This window comes from Quercus lobata, chromosome 10 (genome assembly GCF_001633185.2).
Source record: "Quercus lobata isolate SW786 chromosome 10, ValleyOak3.0 Primary Assembly, whole genome shotgun sequence".
Taxonomy (NCBI): Eukaryota; Viridiplantae; Streptophyta; class Magnoliopsida; order Fagales; family Fagaceae; genus Quercus; species Quercus lobata.
Window position 1 is genome coordinate 14,785,259 of NC_044913.1, and position 14,531 is coordinate 14,799,789.

Consider the following 14,531-nt stretch of genomic DNA (forward strand, 5'->3'; position numbering starts at 1 on the left):
CACAACTCTCTCTCTCTCTCTCTCTCTCTCTCTCTCTCTCTCTCTCTCTCTCTCTCTCTCCAAAGAAGATATTGGGCAAACCTAGTTGAAAACATGGTCTAAAAATTTTATTTTTCTGGAAATGTATTGGAGATGTTGCTGCAGCTGGTAGATGTTCTAGGACAATTGGGTTGTTTTTTTTCCTTTGCTCATCCTTCAGTAAACCAAACTAGAATGCAAAAAAAAAAGGGGGAATGTAACTGAAGATGCAGCTACCATTTGACTAAAAAAAAAAAGTGCTGGTTTTTTTGTTTCTCAACCCATCTACTCGCTGCCTAGGTCCCAAAGCTGGACTCTGTTTTTTCTTTCATTGTTTTGGCCCTAGCAAATGTAACATTGGGCTGTAATGTAACTTGTTGTGGCCTTCATGTGCTACCTAGGATGCTCATGGCCAAAGTGTTTGTAATACAATAGCTCTATGTCAATAAAATTTCTAACATTTCTCTCAAAAAAACATCACTAATAGTCTACCAAATGAGAAATTTTATTGTCAAAATGAATAAAATTTACAATGAGATCCAAACACCAAAACAAAAAGATGAACCTCATCTATAAACACAAAAATTATTTGCAAATACAATAACTAAAAGCTACAATTCACATCAGAACAACTATACCAAAACCACATAAACAATTCACATCAGAACCAATTCCTCCAAATTAGCAGCAAGCCTACAACCAAATACCACTAGTACAATCTTGCCCACAACCAAATACCACTAATACAATCTTTATTTAAAACTTTGGGACATCAATCTTTGCAACATCAACAACAATGTTCAAATGCAAAAATCATGGAACCCAGCAACTAAATGACTCACAATCATAATCTTTCTCACATTAAAAATTGAAAAGAACTTAAAACACTTGTATGCCTTCATCTCATCAGTGGTCCTTCAAGACATTTTCGACATCTCCAGCCTTTCCGAAACGGAAAAGAAGGACAAAGAAGAGGAGTTGTCACTGAAACACATCGTATTCAGCATTGTCGGGTCCTCACAACTCTGGACTCGTCACAAGGAATTCGTGAAGCTCTGGATTACTGTTGTTGTTGCCACCGGTGATGGTTTCTGAGGACATTTCTTGATTCTGCTACACAAATCCGACGGGCCACCCATCTGGGCTCCGCATCTCCCGCATAATCACAGAGTGTTTTTAGCAAGGTTGGATATCATATTCAAGGGTTGGGAACTTACCATAAGTCACACCATCGAAGTGGTGATGACGACGTCCACAAAAGCGGGCCATCAAGTCTTCTTCATCTGGGTCTCTTCCCTTTGTCCTACTCTCCAACTCTTCTTCAACTTCGAAGGAAATATTAACCGCAAACCAATACGATTGATGAGATTTACAAATTGCACGAAAGCAAATGGTTTTTGTAATAGAAGAAGAGGTGGAAGATTGTGATGTTAGGGCCAATGATTGGCCCTTCTCACTGAATTTCGCTGCCGCAGACATTTGAAGATTCTAGGCATTTGATTTTGAGAAAGAGGCAGATAGAGTTTGAGAAAATTTTTTAATTTGTTTAGTTGATTTTGGGTTAAATCCGGCTGTGGGTAAGTAGAGCTGAGTTTTTAACCTTGATTTGATTTTCTAACCGTAGTTAAGTTAATAGCATCAATGGTGATGTGGAGCTGAGTAAGTAAAGATGGTTAGGTGGCATTTTTTAATTGGGTGTTAGGACCTAGGAGGACCACATCAGTGGTCCTCCAGGAGGTCCCAAAAATTTCTCGCAGTGCACACAGTGTACAGTGCCTATTTGCATATCAGCAATCAGCATATGTACCAATGGTTAGGTGAGATTATGGCCATGGGGTAGTTGGATCATGCATATATGGAGATGTCATGGGGGCCTCACTATGAGCCTATGAAAAGTGTGATTACAAAATTCAAAAAGGCTGTAACAATGGCGTGAAATTCAAGGGCAGTAGTGCTACCATAGGTCAAAAAAATTTGCAGAGATAAAAAAATTGTAAAGAATCAAGAATAACTATGAGCCCATGAAAAGTATGGTGGTATAGTATTATGTGCTTTTAGCTTTGTTCGTCTAAAATCACGTTTTTATTGCTCTTTCGCTTTTCACTGAGGTGACTCAAAAAGTGGTTCTTTTCTCTCCTATGTAAAAGAACTTTCGGTCTCTTTATAGCAGATTTGTTCATCATCTTCTTCGTCAGAATTGTGAAGAGAAAGTAGAGATATGGAGCTCAATTCAAGAAGAAAAGAAGAAGCAATACAATTCGATTTATGGAGCATAATGATGTCCGAAATGGCCAAAGACAAAGAGGCTGCACCCAAACCACTTCCACCTCTTAAGAGATCAGTGATCTCCATGAACCACAAGAGTCTCCAACTATGTACAGAAACTCTGGGATCGGAGAGCGACCCACTTCCTGATATTTCACGTACTTGTAATATTGACCTAGAGCTATCTGAGACTGGCTCTTACAGGTTCTCATCGTACCCTCCTATGGAGACTGTGAAACAACAACAAGAGCAAGATGAGAAGGTGTGTGGAACTTTTGAGAATAAGGAAGAAAGTAGAGACTGTATAGTGATGGGAAAGCAGTCCCATAATGCTTGTTCTAGTAAGAAATTATCGAAGCCTAGATCAAGATCGTTCCCACCACCTCTTCCTTCGCTTTCTCGCATGGAGTTGGAGCCTCATCGAGACAATGGTCGATTAGTACTCCAAGCTGTGTCCTTATTACCTTCACAAAACCAGTTTCAAGCAAGGTAATCCGGTGAGTCGGTGATTTGTCCAAATAATCTTATCTTAGGGTCTCCTTTGTTGTCACTTCACACACAGCTCACTTCCACGTGGAATGTTGAAGAATTGTATGGCTCACATGGCCCACCTTGACTTGTGCAGGCGTTGTTTATATGACATGCGTGTATTAGAGTTTCTTACCTTAAAACTTCGTGTTACTTGGTTAGACCTTTTTATATTGGTGCTCTGATTATGTAATGTATTATAAGTTTGTCTAAAAAATTATATATATTATTTTTGTATTTGTGTGTTCTAATAAGTATTACCGTTTCCTTAAGAAAAAATATAGGAATATTTATCCTACATTGATTGTGTGTGTTAGAGTTTCAATCCTCATAACCTCAGACTATTACTACAAATATTAAGTCATTTAATAGTGATATTCTGGTTATATAATATATTATAAACATGTTTAGAAAACTCTATATATTACTTTATATATTACTTTTGTATTTGTATATTCTAATAAGTATTACTTTTTCTTTAAAAAAAAAAAAAAGTGCCATATAGGGTAATTATAATTTAGCTTTAACTATATAATTAAATAAATTATAAGAGATGCACTTAAATTATATGGATAAAAAGTGTGCAAATTGTTGATTAGTTGGTTCTGTTGCAATTCTGTTAACCTTCCTCCCTTAATTCATGGATCATTTCCGTAATTATAAGAACTAATAATTATTCCGTTATTGTCAATGATGTACTATAAATATAGAATAGATATTCAGAATAAAATTAAGCAAGCTCAGTTTTACCCTTCTTCAGGATTCTTTCTCTCTCTTTGTTCTGTTCTTGAATATAATCTTGCTAAATACAGAAAACTCCTTCAGTGATAAAAGTTTGCACAAATAACTTCTTTAAAATGATTTTTTAAATAAAAAAATAAAAATAAAAAACCCTAGGAATAACAATATATAGGTTGATCAGTTCAGTGGGTTTTCACACAATTTATAGATGCCTAGTTTTATGTTCTTCTATTGTTTTAGAGAACAAAAGGATATCATTTATCAAAACTAAACCAAAAAAAAAAAAATGTCTTTAAAGATTTTATCCATCCATCTTTAAAATAATTGAGGAACTATATTAAGTACAAATGGCATTACAATCTAATTTACTAAAAAAAATTGATCTTTGGTTTGGCTAATCATTAACCAACACATCTTTTTGACGAATAAAATATTCATCAAATTCTAATTGTTCACTAAGCCTCTTATAGTTTATAACGATACGAGTTTTTTCTCTTTTAATTCCACTATAGTTTCTTACCATAATAGCGGGACTGGAATGAGAATTGTTTGTCTTTTCTTTTAACTTTTTATGAAGGATCATGGGTTCAACTCTATCATGACATTGGGATAACTTTAACCTAACTGAGAGTTTTATTTTTTTACCAGTTTCAATGGATCTCCACCAAAATTTTCTTCAAGTTTTTTTATAGATCCAATGAGATGAATCTAAAGGCTTAATTGTTTGGGGTATTTGTTTCTGCAATACATAACTCGTTTGTCACTAAGTATTTTTTTTTTTTTTTTTTGAGAAAATCACTTAGTATATAGTGTATGTATTTATGAACGCCATTCAATGTATTTGTGACAAAGCTATCATATTATTTTTTAATAGTCAAAATTAAAATTGTATTCTTCGAAAAACAAAAGAAGTCCCAATCAAAAAGACTTTTTTTAGAAACCAATCAAGAAGATTTTGAATATCATAAATTTGAGTGGGGTAGTTGATGATAATGACTCGTGGTATTTTCCTTGGGCCAAAGTTTTCATTTTGGTGTCTTTAAAAGAGTATAGCCAACTTGCCAATGATTCTTTATTTATCAAAAAATGTTTGACATGTAATATAATACACCAAATAAGTACATGATGAATTATCAAGAGACTTTACAATTAGCACTTTTAGATGTTGTCAATGAAATGTACGTGGTTCAAATTTTCCCTCCTCAATTATCAAAGGATGCTCACAATATGAGTATGACTATACAGGAAGTCAGCATGTGCTGTCCTTCTTCTTTTTTCCTTCTGCTGAATTTGGCATTTGCTTTCATTTGAAATGGAGATACGCCATTTCATGGTTAAAAGTTTATTTCCTCGATAATATGACAGTACTAGAGAGTAGAGACTTCTTTAAATTAATAATAGTTAATCTGAATTATTAAATGAATTCCTCTTAAATAGAGTGGATGTAATACATGTCAATAACACCATATGTTAGACATGGTGATGATGTAAAATACTATGTGGGGGAATCAATGACACTATATTCATGGCAGATGGCACAATGGAGAGAAGACTTTTCCAAAACTATTTCTACCAAAAATCTCTCCCTGCAATTCACGACTTTGATAGACTTATACATAGTGATTTAAGTGGTCAATCAAAGAAAAAATCAGCAATAGGCCAGAGCTTTAAGAAAAGAAATTCAACCTTTCCACAAAGAAAGTGATGCGTGTGTGTGTTTTCTAAGAAATGGAACGCAGTATTTGAAGGTGTATGTTATTTTAACTATCAAAATATTTAAATGGAATCAAAGATCTGAGTTCAAATTCTGTTTCTACTTGTGTTGAAGGATTTATGGATAGGGGGAGGACACCCAGTTGGGTTGCCCAACTTTTAGAGAGAAGCTAGCTTTTTGTTATCTTATTTGAAATTTCAAGCAGTAACAGTTACCTACAAAGACATTCCATTTTAAAGGTGGTTGAAGATTTCTCAGATTTTCCTGTAATGCTGTTCCGCATTTCAATTAAATTTTTTAGGTGAACCATACAGAGGAAGCTGAGAGAATCAGGTGTTTTTCTTTTCTCCTTTTGGATTGAAAGATTACAATAGGATGATAATGAAAGTGCTTATGGTTCAAAAGCTGACATAAGTCAATTATTTGATGTTTGATTGGTCTCAAATTTGAGGTTTGCATCTCTCTTATATGGATGGAGGAAAAAGGTGGGGAAACATTTCTTAAATATTTGGATCTTGGTACTGGCTTGTCTAATGTGGTTTGTCTGGTGGAAATGTAACAACTGTACTTTTGAAGATGCTGTGAAACAAGTAGATTATTTTATGTTGGATTGGTCTTGGTTTGTCTGGTGGAAATATAACAACTGTACTTTTGAAGATGCTGTGAAACAAGTAGATTATTTTATGTTTGATTGGTCTCAAATTTGAGGTTTCACGCAATTTACTTCCATTTTTTATTTTCAACATTCTATTAGAATTTTTATTTGATTTGATTGTAATTGTTTCTAGTACTTTATGTTTATCATCATGAAGATGAAGTACCATTTTTATCCAAAAAAAAAATTTGTTATGTATCAAAAAAAAAAAAAATGTCTTGTTGCAGATTATGAGGTCTATATTTTTGAAAGATCCACTAAAGTTCAAAGATGTGTGCACCCTAAACCCTAAATATCTTCTGATCCATGCTTAGACCTATTTGGCTAACTTGATAAAAACAAATCTTTGTTTGTGTGAATTCTCTTAGGTTTGGTGAATGCTGCATTAATGGTGATACCAATACTGATTTATTTTACTTTTTAGCTGCTAATGATTTGTAGTCAGCGGCATACTTTACATGCATGTCTTGTCATCATAGGTATTAGGAGACATTGCAAGCTTTTTGAAGACAAACTGTCAGGCTAGATTGCATAAATCCTCTACAGGTGTTGATTTTGTTCTTGAGTGATTGAGAGGCTTAATCTTGATGTTGGAGCCATTGTTAATGTACTTTTTTTTTTTTTTTTTTTGAGAAAGCATTGTTAATGTACTTAAATGCAAAATTTAGAATTTATATTATTTTTTGTGATGTTCTTCCAATTATTTGAAGTTTGCTGCCATTGAGTCACATAGGATGATAAGAATGAAAAAGTAAACATTCAAATTGGACTCACATGACCGAAAAACCCAAACGGTCTCTTTCGCCAAAGCCCGAAGCCCGAGGACCATTTTAAAAGCTATTCGTTCACTGCTTTAAGGCCCAAACCAAATTCCCAAGAATTTTTGGATTGGGTTTGATTTTGTATTGGCTTGCGCTTTTGGGTAAATATGTAATCAGTTAGTTTTTCACTCTTGAAATTATTTAGGATTTACAATTGTTCCACTGGATTTTAAACCAAGTATCGGTTTGGTTTTCATACTTTTGTTAGGTTTTAATGAAAAATACTAATAAAATATTTAATTTGTCACAAGCCAAATACTAAGGGGATTCAATTCATGGTGATCAAATTGACACAAACATCAAAGTTTAAGGGTAATATTTGTGGTAAACCTCAAGTTATTTCAAGCCCGGTAGGCTGTAGGATTCCCATACCAAAGTGCACTGAGAGGCAATAGCAGGCAGATCAGATTAGTACAAGAAAGTATTATGTTTGTACATGAGACACTACCACTTATTTATTTATTTTGTAAATCCAAATAGCGTCTCTCATAATATAGACCCACATTGTCATAAAACAAAAACAGACATAAGTCCACAAGCGGAGCTATCAAATTAATAACCTCGAATTAACAAGGGTTTCTTGAATTCACAGACTAATAAAGTCTAAAATCCACAAGAAAAGAAGGACAAAAATCTATATTTTATTAATCTTAACACCAAAGTTCTTTGGAATTGGAGGTTACAATATGTTTAAATAGTGAAAGAAAACTTCAGATGACTAAGAAAATGCCCTAAAAACCTTAATTCACGTTAAGCGCAAAATTAGGGCAAAAATGTAGATTTTAGGGCCTAACAAAGTAATTTGCCTAATAAGTAGCTTCAATTATGGCCAAAGGCCCTGAATTTGGCTCCTAGCACCATTTCCTTTCAGGTCACCAATTATAACGCAATTGGTCATTGATAATTTCTACTAGTGTTTTCTTATTTCTTGTATTTCTAGCACACTAACTTCTGAATGTCTCCCTGCTCAAGCCTGTACTGATGATAGACTACAGCTCTGCAAGTGTTTTCCTTAAACTTTTATTTTCTCTTAAAATCAGATACCATTCACCCAAAAACAAATAAACAACCGCATAACATCCAGAATAAATCACAAAGGTTGTGGCCTAGGCTAACATTCCCTCACAAAGTTCTCATATTTACTTCTAATCATTTAAAAGAATGCATTAACCTTCTAAGCACAGCTAGCTGATAGAATCTCTTAGTCCGAAAGAACAATGCAACAGCAACAAGGCACCCCAAAAATGCCACAGCTGCCATGATCAGAAAAGACAACATAAAGCAGCGAGTACCATAACATGTGTCATCATCGCCAGACGCTTCCTTGTCATAGATATAACCAATTACTTTTACAGATAACACATAAGATCCCACAGGGTTTGCTATGGCAATAGTGTTGAAAATAGTGCCCATGTGCCGAACACCAAATAGCTCCGAAGTGATGGTGGGCATTAATGACCACTGTGAACCATAACAAATCCCCACTAGGACTGAACCGACATACAAATTTCCAGGAAAACCAGAAGCTATAACTATGTGGCCAACAGCCATTGTGGCTAGAGTAACAGCCATCAACACTGGCCTTGCCCAACCTCTTGTGTGCAGGAGATAGTCTGATACATATCCAGCTCCAAATCGGCCAAGAAAATTCCATATACTCCATAAAGAAACCAAGTTATTTACCTCCACAGTAGTGTAACTGAGAGATGCCCCTATTTGGCTCATATTATTAATTGTAGCTAGCCCAGAGCCCATTCCACATATCATGGCAACAAACAACAACCAGAAGTTCACAGTACACATGGACTGCAAGGGATTTAAGGGTTCTTCATCCAAAAGTATTTTGTCATCAGAAGTGGCCTTCACTTCGAGGTCACTACTTGGCAATTGTTGATACTCTATAGTATCCTCTGCTGTAGAAAATTTTGGGGATGTGATTTGCTCACCATGGTCAGTTAAAAGATTATTCTCAATTGAATCTGTTTGTAATGATCTATTTGACTCCTCCCTCAGGGCATTGATTGCAATTCCAAGAGGCAATAAAAGTAGAATCAGAAGAAGAACGAATGTAGAAATGCGTGCCCACAATGGCAAAGTGAAGATGTTTTCCAAAATTATGATAATCATGAGATAACCAGCAATGATCAAAGCAACTGCAGAGAAACCATTTAAGTGCTTCTTGTGATCACTTGTGGTTTTTTCATAAATTCTCACCAAAAACATAAGCACAAGGGAGACACATGTAGGCAACAGAGCAAGCATCAGAAGGTATGTGCTTGCCTCGCCCTTGAAAAATGTGTCATACACTTGAATTAGTATTGCTCCACTAAGCCCAAGAAAGCCCTGTCCAAGAAAGAAGATAGTATGATATATTTTCATGATTTTGTATCATAGATAAAACACGAGCATTGACACAAAGATATATCATAACTAGCTTAAGTTGGAAAGCATTAGAAGTTCCATGAAGGCATGAAGCCAATACCGGGCCATTTTGTTCATCAATGAGTCCACTGGGAAAATTCTATCTTTTAGATTCAGAATTGTCACGGAAAAATTTGAGTCAATGTCAGTCCGAACAAAGCATCTAAGCAAGAAGATAAGTATGACATTCTCTTGGGATCCTAATTATGAAACTCAGTTATACCAAATACCATGAGAAGCCAAATGGCTGACAGGTTGGCTAGTAAAATTAGTGAATGGCTACATGCATATGTGAGTGGAGCTGAACTCAAACATGTCATATTTTAACATATTATCCAATTTGCAGACTCAAGGGGTTCAAAAGCAAAAGGAAAAATAATAGAAATTTTGGTTATTTAAGTTTGGCTTTGCATAGAAACAAGCCCCAACAAAGTATACGCAGCAAACCCAACTTAAAGAAGAAGACTAACAGCAGTAGTGTTATTTTTTATTAAGTATATGGACACAGAATTATTCTCAAATCTTATAATAAGGTCATGGTATCATTAATAAGAGTGTTGTTATAGGCAGAGTAATGTTATAGTTATGTTTCTTTGTCACAACTTGCCATGTTAATAACTAAAAAAAAAAAAATTGTGAAATTTTGTGTCCCAAACATTCCCCTATTTTCAATGAGAATTTTTTTTTTTTTTTATAATAAATATATATAATAAGGAATATCATAAAATACAAGCTAACCAGCAATCAAAACTACTGGATTAGAATAAAGTTATTACAAGAGTCACAATTTCACTTTATTCCAAAAATACTTAAGAATTTTCCATCTAAACTATATATATATATATATATATATATATATATATATATAGATGTCTTAAAAGCCTTCAATTGTACTTTAGGTAATGCAGTGAGCCAAAGGGTAAACTTTACCAAGATTCCCGTACTTCCCTTTCTCATGAAGAAATAAGTCAAATAAAAACCAGAGGAAAGTTCTAAATGTTTTCACCTAAACCTATATATAATCGAAAACATAGACTGACATAAAACACTAGTAAGCCGCATTCCTGACCAACAAGACACAAAGAAGCTAAAGAAACCTGGGTCCCCTGCAAATAGAGTAGTAACACGTACACTTTGCTATAAAGTCACCATTTTTTATCCAATGAATGAATGAAAAGTAAATAAGAGAACAAAAGTCACACATACCTTCATAATACCCACGATCGTGCCACCATAATGAGGAAAGTTTTCTAAGCCACTGACAACATCGGCGGTGTTGAAAAAGGTCTGAGCATGAGCTGCAAGAAACATGAAGAGGCACATCAACGCCACAGGAGGCTTGTCGATCAATCCAACGACGGAGGCCCACATGAGAAAATAGCCTAGGAAGTACTGTATCGCACCCACAACGTGAACCACGCATAGCGGAAGGGAAGTCTTGCGTGTGACGAAGGAGTAGAGGAGGCCCGATATGACCCCAGCATTGGCACCAATGTCCTTGAAGACCGAAACGGTGTCAAGCGTTGATTGGCTGTAGCCTTGGCTCGATTTGAGCACGGCGGAGTAGATGGAGAAGGTGTAGGATGCTCCGACGCTGCACTGGATCCATATGCCCGCCACTGTGGCTATCCATCTCGTACTCAGCTGAGGCCTCAGCTTCTCCATCTCTCTCTCACTCTCTGAAATTCTCCTTCGTGCTTTGTTTTTTATTCAGTAATCACTAATACTGTTCTTGGTCCAATATTCCAAATATTATGGAGCTAGTGCACACTTTTTCTTTTAAAAAAAGACGACGACAACAAAAAAGAGACTATGGATTTTTTTTTTTTTTTTGGTGGGGGGGTTTGGAAAGGTAGGTAGGGATGGATGGAGTAAAAAGAAAAAACACCACAAAAACTTCATTATATTGAAAGGTAGCTAAGATAAGATACTCTTGATAAGCTAGCTGTGTGGGGTGGTACATTAGTATGTCTCAATGACACAAAATGTTTAGGGGTTTAAATAGAAGAATTCAAGTTGTAGAATTAATTGCATAGTAGTGTTAACGGGTGTTCTTAAAATAATTGTTAGTAAACTGTATTAAGCATATTTTGATATCATTTTTATGTGAAATATAAAAATTTGTCAAAAAAATTAACAACTTTTTTTTTTCATTAAAATTTTTTTAAAATATTTCTTACATCAATGCCGAAAATCTATTAACTTTTCTCTGTATTTACAACTATCTTAAAATAAAAATAAAAAGCTACTACGAGATTGTTATGTTTTGTAATCACGAAGTTATATCCTTTTCTTTCTTCTTTTTTTATTTTAAAATACCTTTTTTTTTTTCTTCTTTTTTTTTACCTTGATAAAACTCTTTTTTTATCTTTCTTTTTTGATTTATTGTTACTATTATTATATATTCTATCTTCCCTTCCTTGGTTTGAACAAAGTACTGTTTTCTTCTTCCACTTATAGAGTATTTGCTAGTCTCGTGTCTTCCTACCTCGATTGGGCCCTTTTCTTTTCTTCCTTGACCTTTGGTTTGGCAACTGTGAGTCCTTTAACTAACTATGTGCCTAGACTCACGTAAGTCCTCTTGGTCACACACCAACACCGAGATCTTTACTAGTTTCTCCATTCAGCATTCTTTTCTTCGGTAGAAGGCCGTGGCATCCATGTTGTAATTTGTATGCCCTAATTAATTTGCTTTTTAATGCTAAGTGTTAGACCCGATGCCCTAAGGTTTCGTTAATTTACATTGATTAATACTCCTACTTTAATGGAAATTTTCTATAAGAAAAAAGTGCAAATTTGATAATATGTGTCAGGTTTGTATTAAAAAAAAAAAATAACAAATATTTTACCAAAATGGCATTCATCTCAATTTTTCCAGCATGCAATATTCTGACCTTAAAAAGTGACGAGTATTTTGTCCCCTTGAGAGAAAAATGATGAGGTCGAGGTGACCAACAATTGTGACAAATTATACTGGAACATGAACATACTAGCTAACTTCTTACTCGTTAGAGCAATCGCACCAATCCGTTTAAAATTTTTCTTCTATTTTAGCATAACAACCTTTTTTTTTTTTTACATAGTCTTTTTGACAAAACACCTACATAAGATTATCTATAATATACCCTCTTTTATTTAAATAATATTTTTTAAAAATATTTTTGTATTATTATTTTATTGAAATATCTCTCAAACTCACATTTCTTCTCTCACTCTCTCATCCCAAACGGCAAAACCCTTCTCTCAAACTCTCCGCCTCTCTATCATCACAATCTTCTCAACCGCTTGTCTTAGACCCCTCATCTCTCTCTTAGATTTCTCTCATGGTGCTGGCTATGGAGGCTAGTCCATATTCGTCAGTGATAGCATACACAGGATTGTGATGATTTGGGTTTAAGTTGATGGTTTATTTGGGTTTTCTATTTGATATGTTGGGGTTGATTTTCCATTAATTTTAATTTTGATTTCCAATGATTTTTGGTTTGATTTTTGTTGGTTTTGGGTTTCATTTTTAGTTGATTTTGGCTTTGATTTTCTATTGAATTTGTGGTTAAATTTTTATGTGTTGTACAATGGTGGTAGTGGGTTGCGGTGGTTGGGTGGTGGTTGGTTAAGTGGTGGTGGGCAGATGGTTAATCGGCTGTGCAAACAAAGAGAAAGAGAGTGTGAGATGGAGAAGAAGAGGATAGAAGAAGTGAGAAAGGGCCTAACTGTGAGAGAATAAATTAAAATATAATAAAATAATGATTTGCAAAGTTACAATAACCATGTAAATTTACACGATTATTGTAGCAAGTTTGGATATTTACACAATAATACATTGTCTGGTGTGTGTGAGGTATAGGCTATATTGTGTAAATTTTTGCACTTTTTCCATTTTGCACTCACGTATGTCAGTGCTCTTAAAGGAACCAAATGGAGCTTAATCATAATTGCATGTTCTCCCTTAAGAGAATTTAATCATAATTGAACCTCAAACACGCTGAACTTCCCATTTTTTCATAAATATCAAGAAATAATTTATATTATTGCAATAACTCTAATATAATGAAGTAGGTTTCAATTAACTCGGCTATTAAAGTTTTTTGATTGTTAAATAAGATATTTAGAATTCAAACCATGTTTACACAAAAAATTAATTGATGTCTTAACTTAATAATAAAGAGACGTCATCATAAAGCGAACGCTATAAATTAAAACTCTATTGTAACTTGTGGGGTATTTTACCCCGCAAACTGTTTGTCCTCTTTGGGGAGCCAATCCCGCAAGGTTTTGTTCTCGGCCCCGAGTGTGGTCTTTGGGATTTTCACCTCAGGCACTTTGGCCGATATTGGCTTGAGACCCTAGTCCCACGTCGGTTGGAGATGCGCCCCACTCATGGCTTATAAGCCCTTGGAGCAACCATGAGTGTACCACTACTACACATGGTTGCTCCAAGGGCTTATAAGCCATGAGTGGGGCGCATCTCCAACCGACGTGGGACTAGGGTCTCAAGCCAATATCGGCCAAAGTGCCTGAGGTGAAAATCCCAAAGACCACACTCGGGGCCGAGAACAAAACCTTGCGGGTTTGGCTCCCCAAAGAGGACAAATAGCTTGCGGGGTAAAATACCCCACAAAAAAGTGCTTTTGAGGGCAGTGCCCATCTCCAGTATTGTCTGCTTTGGGGGGAGTTCGGGATTTTCACCTCTTTGAGGCTTGACACCCTTCTGCACCCACACGGTTTTGTTGCCAACATCGAAGTGCAAGGCACGCCTCTACCACTGCTATGCATGCGGAGTAGTGGTACACTCATGATTACTCCAAGGGCTTATAAGCCATGAGTGGGGTGCATCTCCAACCGATGTGGGACTAGGGTGTCAAGCCAATATCGGCCAAAGTGCTTGAGGTGAAAATCCCAAAGACCACACTCGGGACCGAGAACAAAACATTGCGGGCTTGGCTCCCCAAAGAGGACAATCAGCTTGCGGGGTAAAATACCCCACATAACTATAATCTAATCCCTAGGAAAATATGCTCTTACTAAATGTATTTTAAAATATATAAATAGTAAACCCTATATTCCTTAATCAATATTATATCAGACTTCATCAAATATATTGACAGTATTCGGTAACCAAAAGTGATTCCCACTAAGCCAATCATAAAACCATTGTATAGAGAGAAAGTAGGAAACTTACCTGTATTTCTTGTTTCGAAGTTTTAGAGAGAGAGAATGGTTAAAAAAATTTATGTATATTTATTTTAGAAACAATAGTTAAAAGTATCATGATTCATGGTTTCAACAAAGAGATTGTCACGATACTTGTGATGTGAAACGTGATTATTTTAATTCTAATACTATACTTATTATGATTATCTAATAGAAT

General features: G+C 35.2%; 2 protein-coding genes across 2 annotated transcripts; one reads left to right on the plus strand and one right to left on the minus strand.

Moving 5' to 3' along the window:
* The first annotated feature begins 1,793 nt into the window (after window positions 1-1,793).
* LOC115962592 (protein FAF-like, chloroplastic) lies at window positions 1,794-3,060 on the plus strand. Its single transcript, XM_031081452.1, has one exon. It carries the CDS (start codon window positions 2,237-2,239, stop codon window positions 2,774-2,776), a length of 540 nt encoding a protein of 179 aa, XP_030937312.1. The 5' UTR covers window positions 1,794-2,236; the 3' UTR covers window positions 2,777-3,060.
* A 4,303-nt stretch (window positions 3,061-7,363) lies between these two features.
* On the minus strand, window positions 7,364-10,926 carry LOC115962591 (protein NUCLEAR FUSION DEFECTIVE 4-like). The gene is made up of 2 exons (XM_031081451.1): window positions 10,370-10,926; window positions 7,364-9,085 (listed from the first exon to the last, which is right to left on the minus strand). Exons 1-2 carry the CDS (start codon window positions 10,826-10,828, stop codon window positions 7,892-7,894), a joined length of 1,653 nt encoding a protein of 550 aa, XP_030937311.1. The 5' UTR covers window positions 10,829-10,926; the 3' UTR covers window positions 7,364-7,891.
* Window positions 10,927-14,531: the final 3,605 nt, after the last annotated feature.

Bases quoted from the DNA above. Each gene is read 5' to 3' on its own strand.
- LOC115962592 (XM_031081452.1), top strand. From the start codon at position 2,237: ATGGAGCTCAATTCAAGAAGAAAAGAAGAAGCAATACAATTCGATTTA.
- LOC115962591 (XM_031081451.1), bottom strand. From the start codon at position 10,828: ATGGAGAAGCTGAGGCCTCAGCTGAGTACGAGATGGATAGCCACAGTG. The intron at 9,086-10,369 runs GTATGTGTGACT...TTTCTTGGACAG, and splicing joins CGATCGTGGGTATTATGAAG to GGCTTTCTTGGGCTTAGTGG.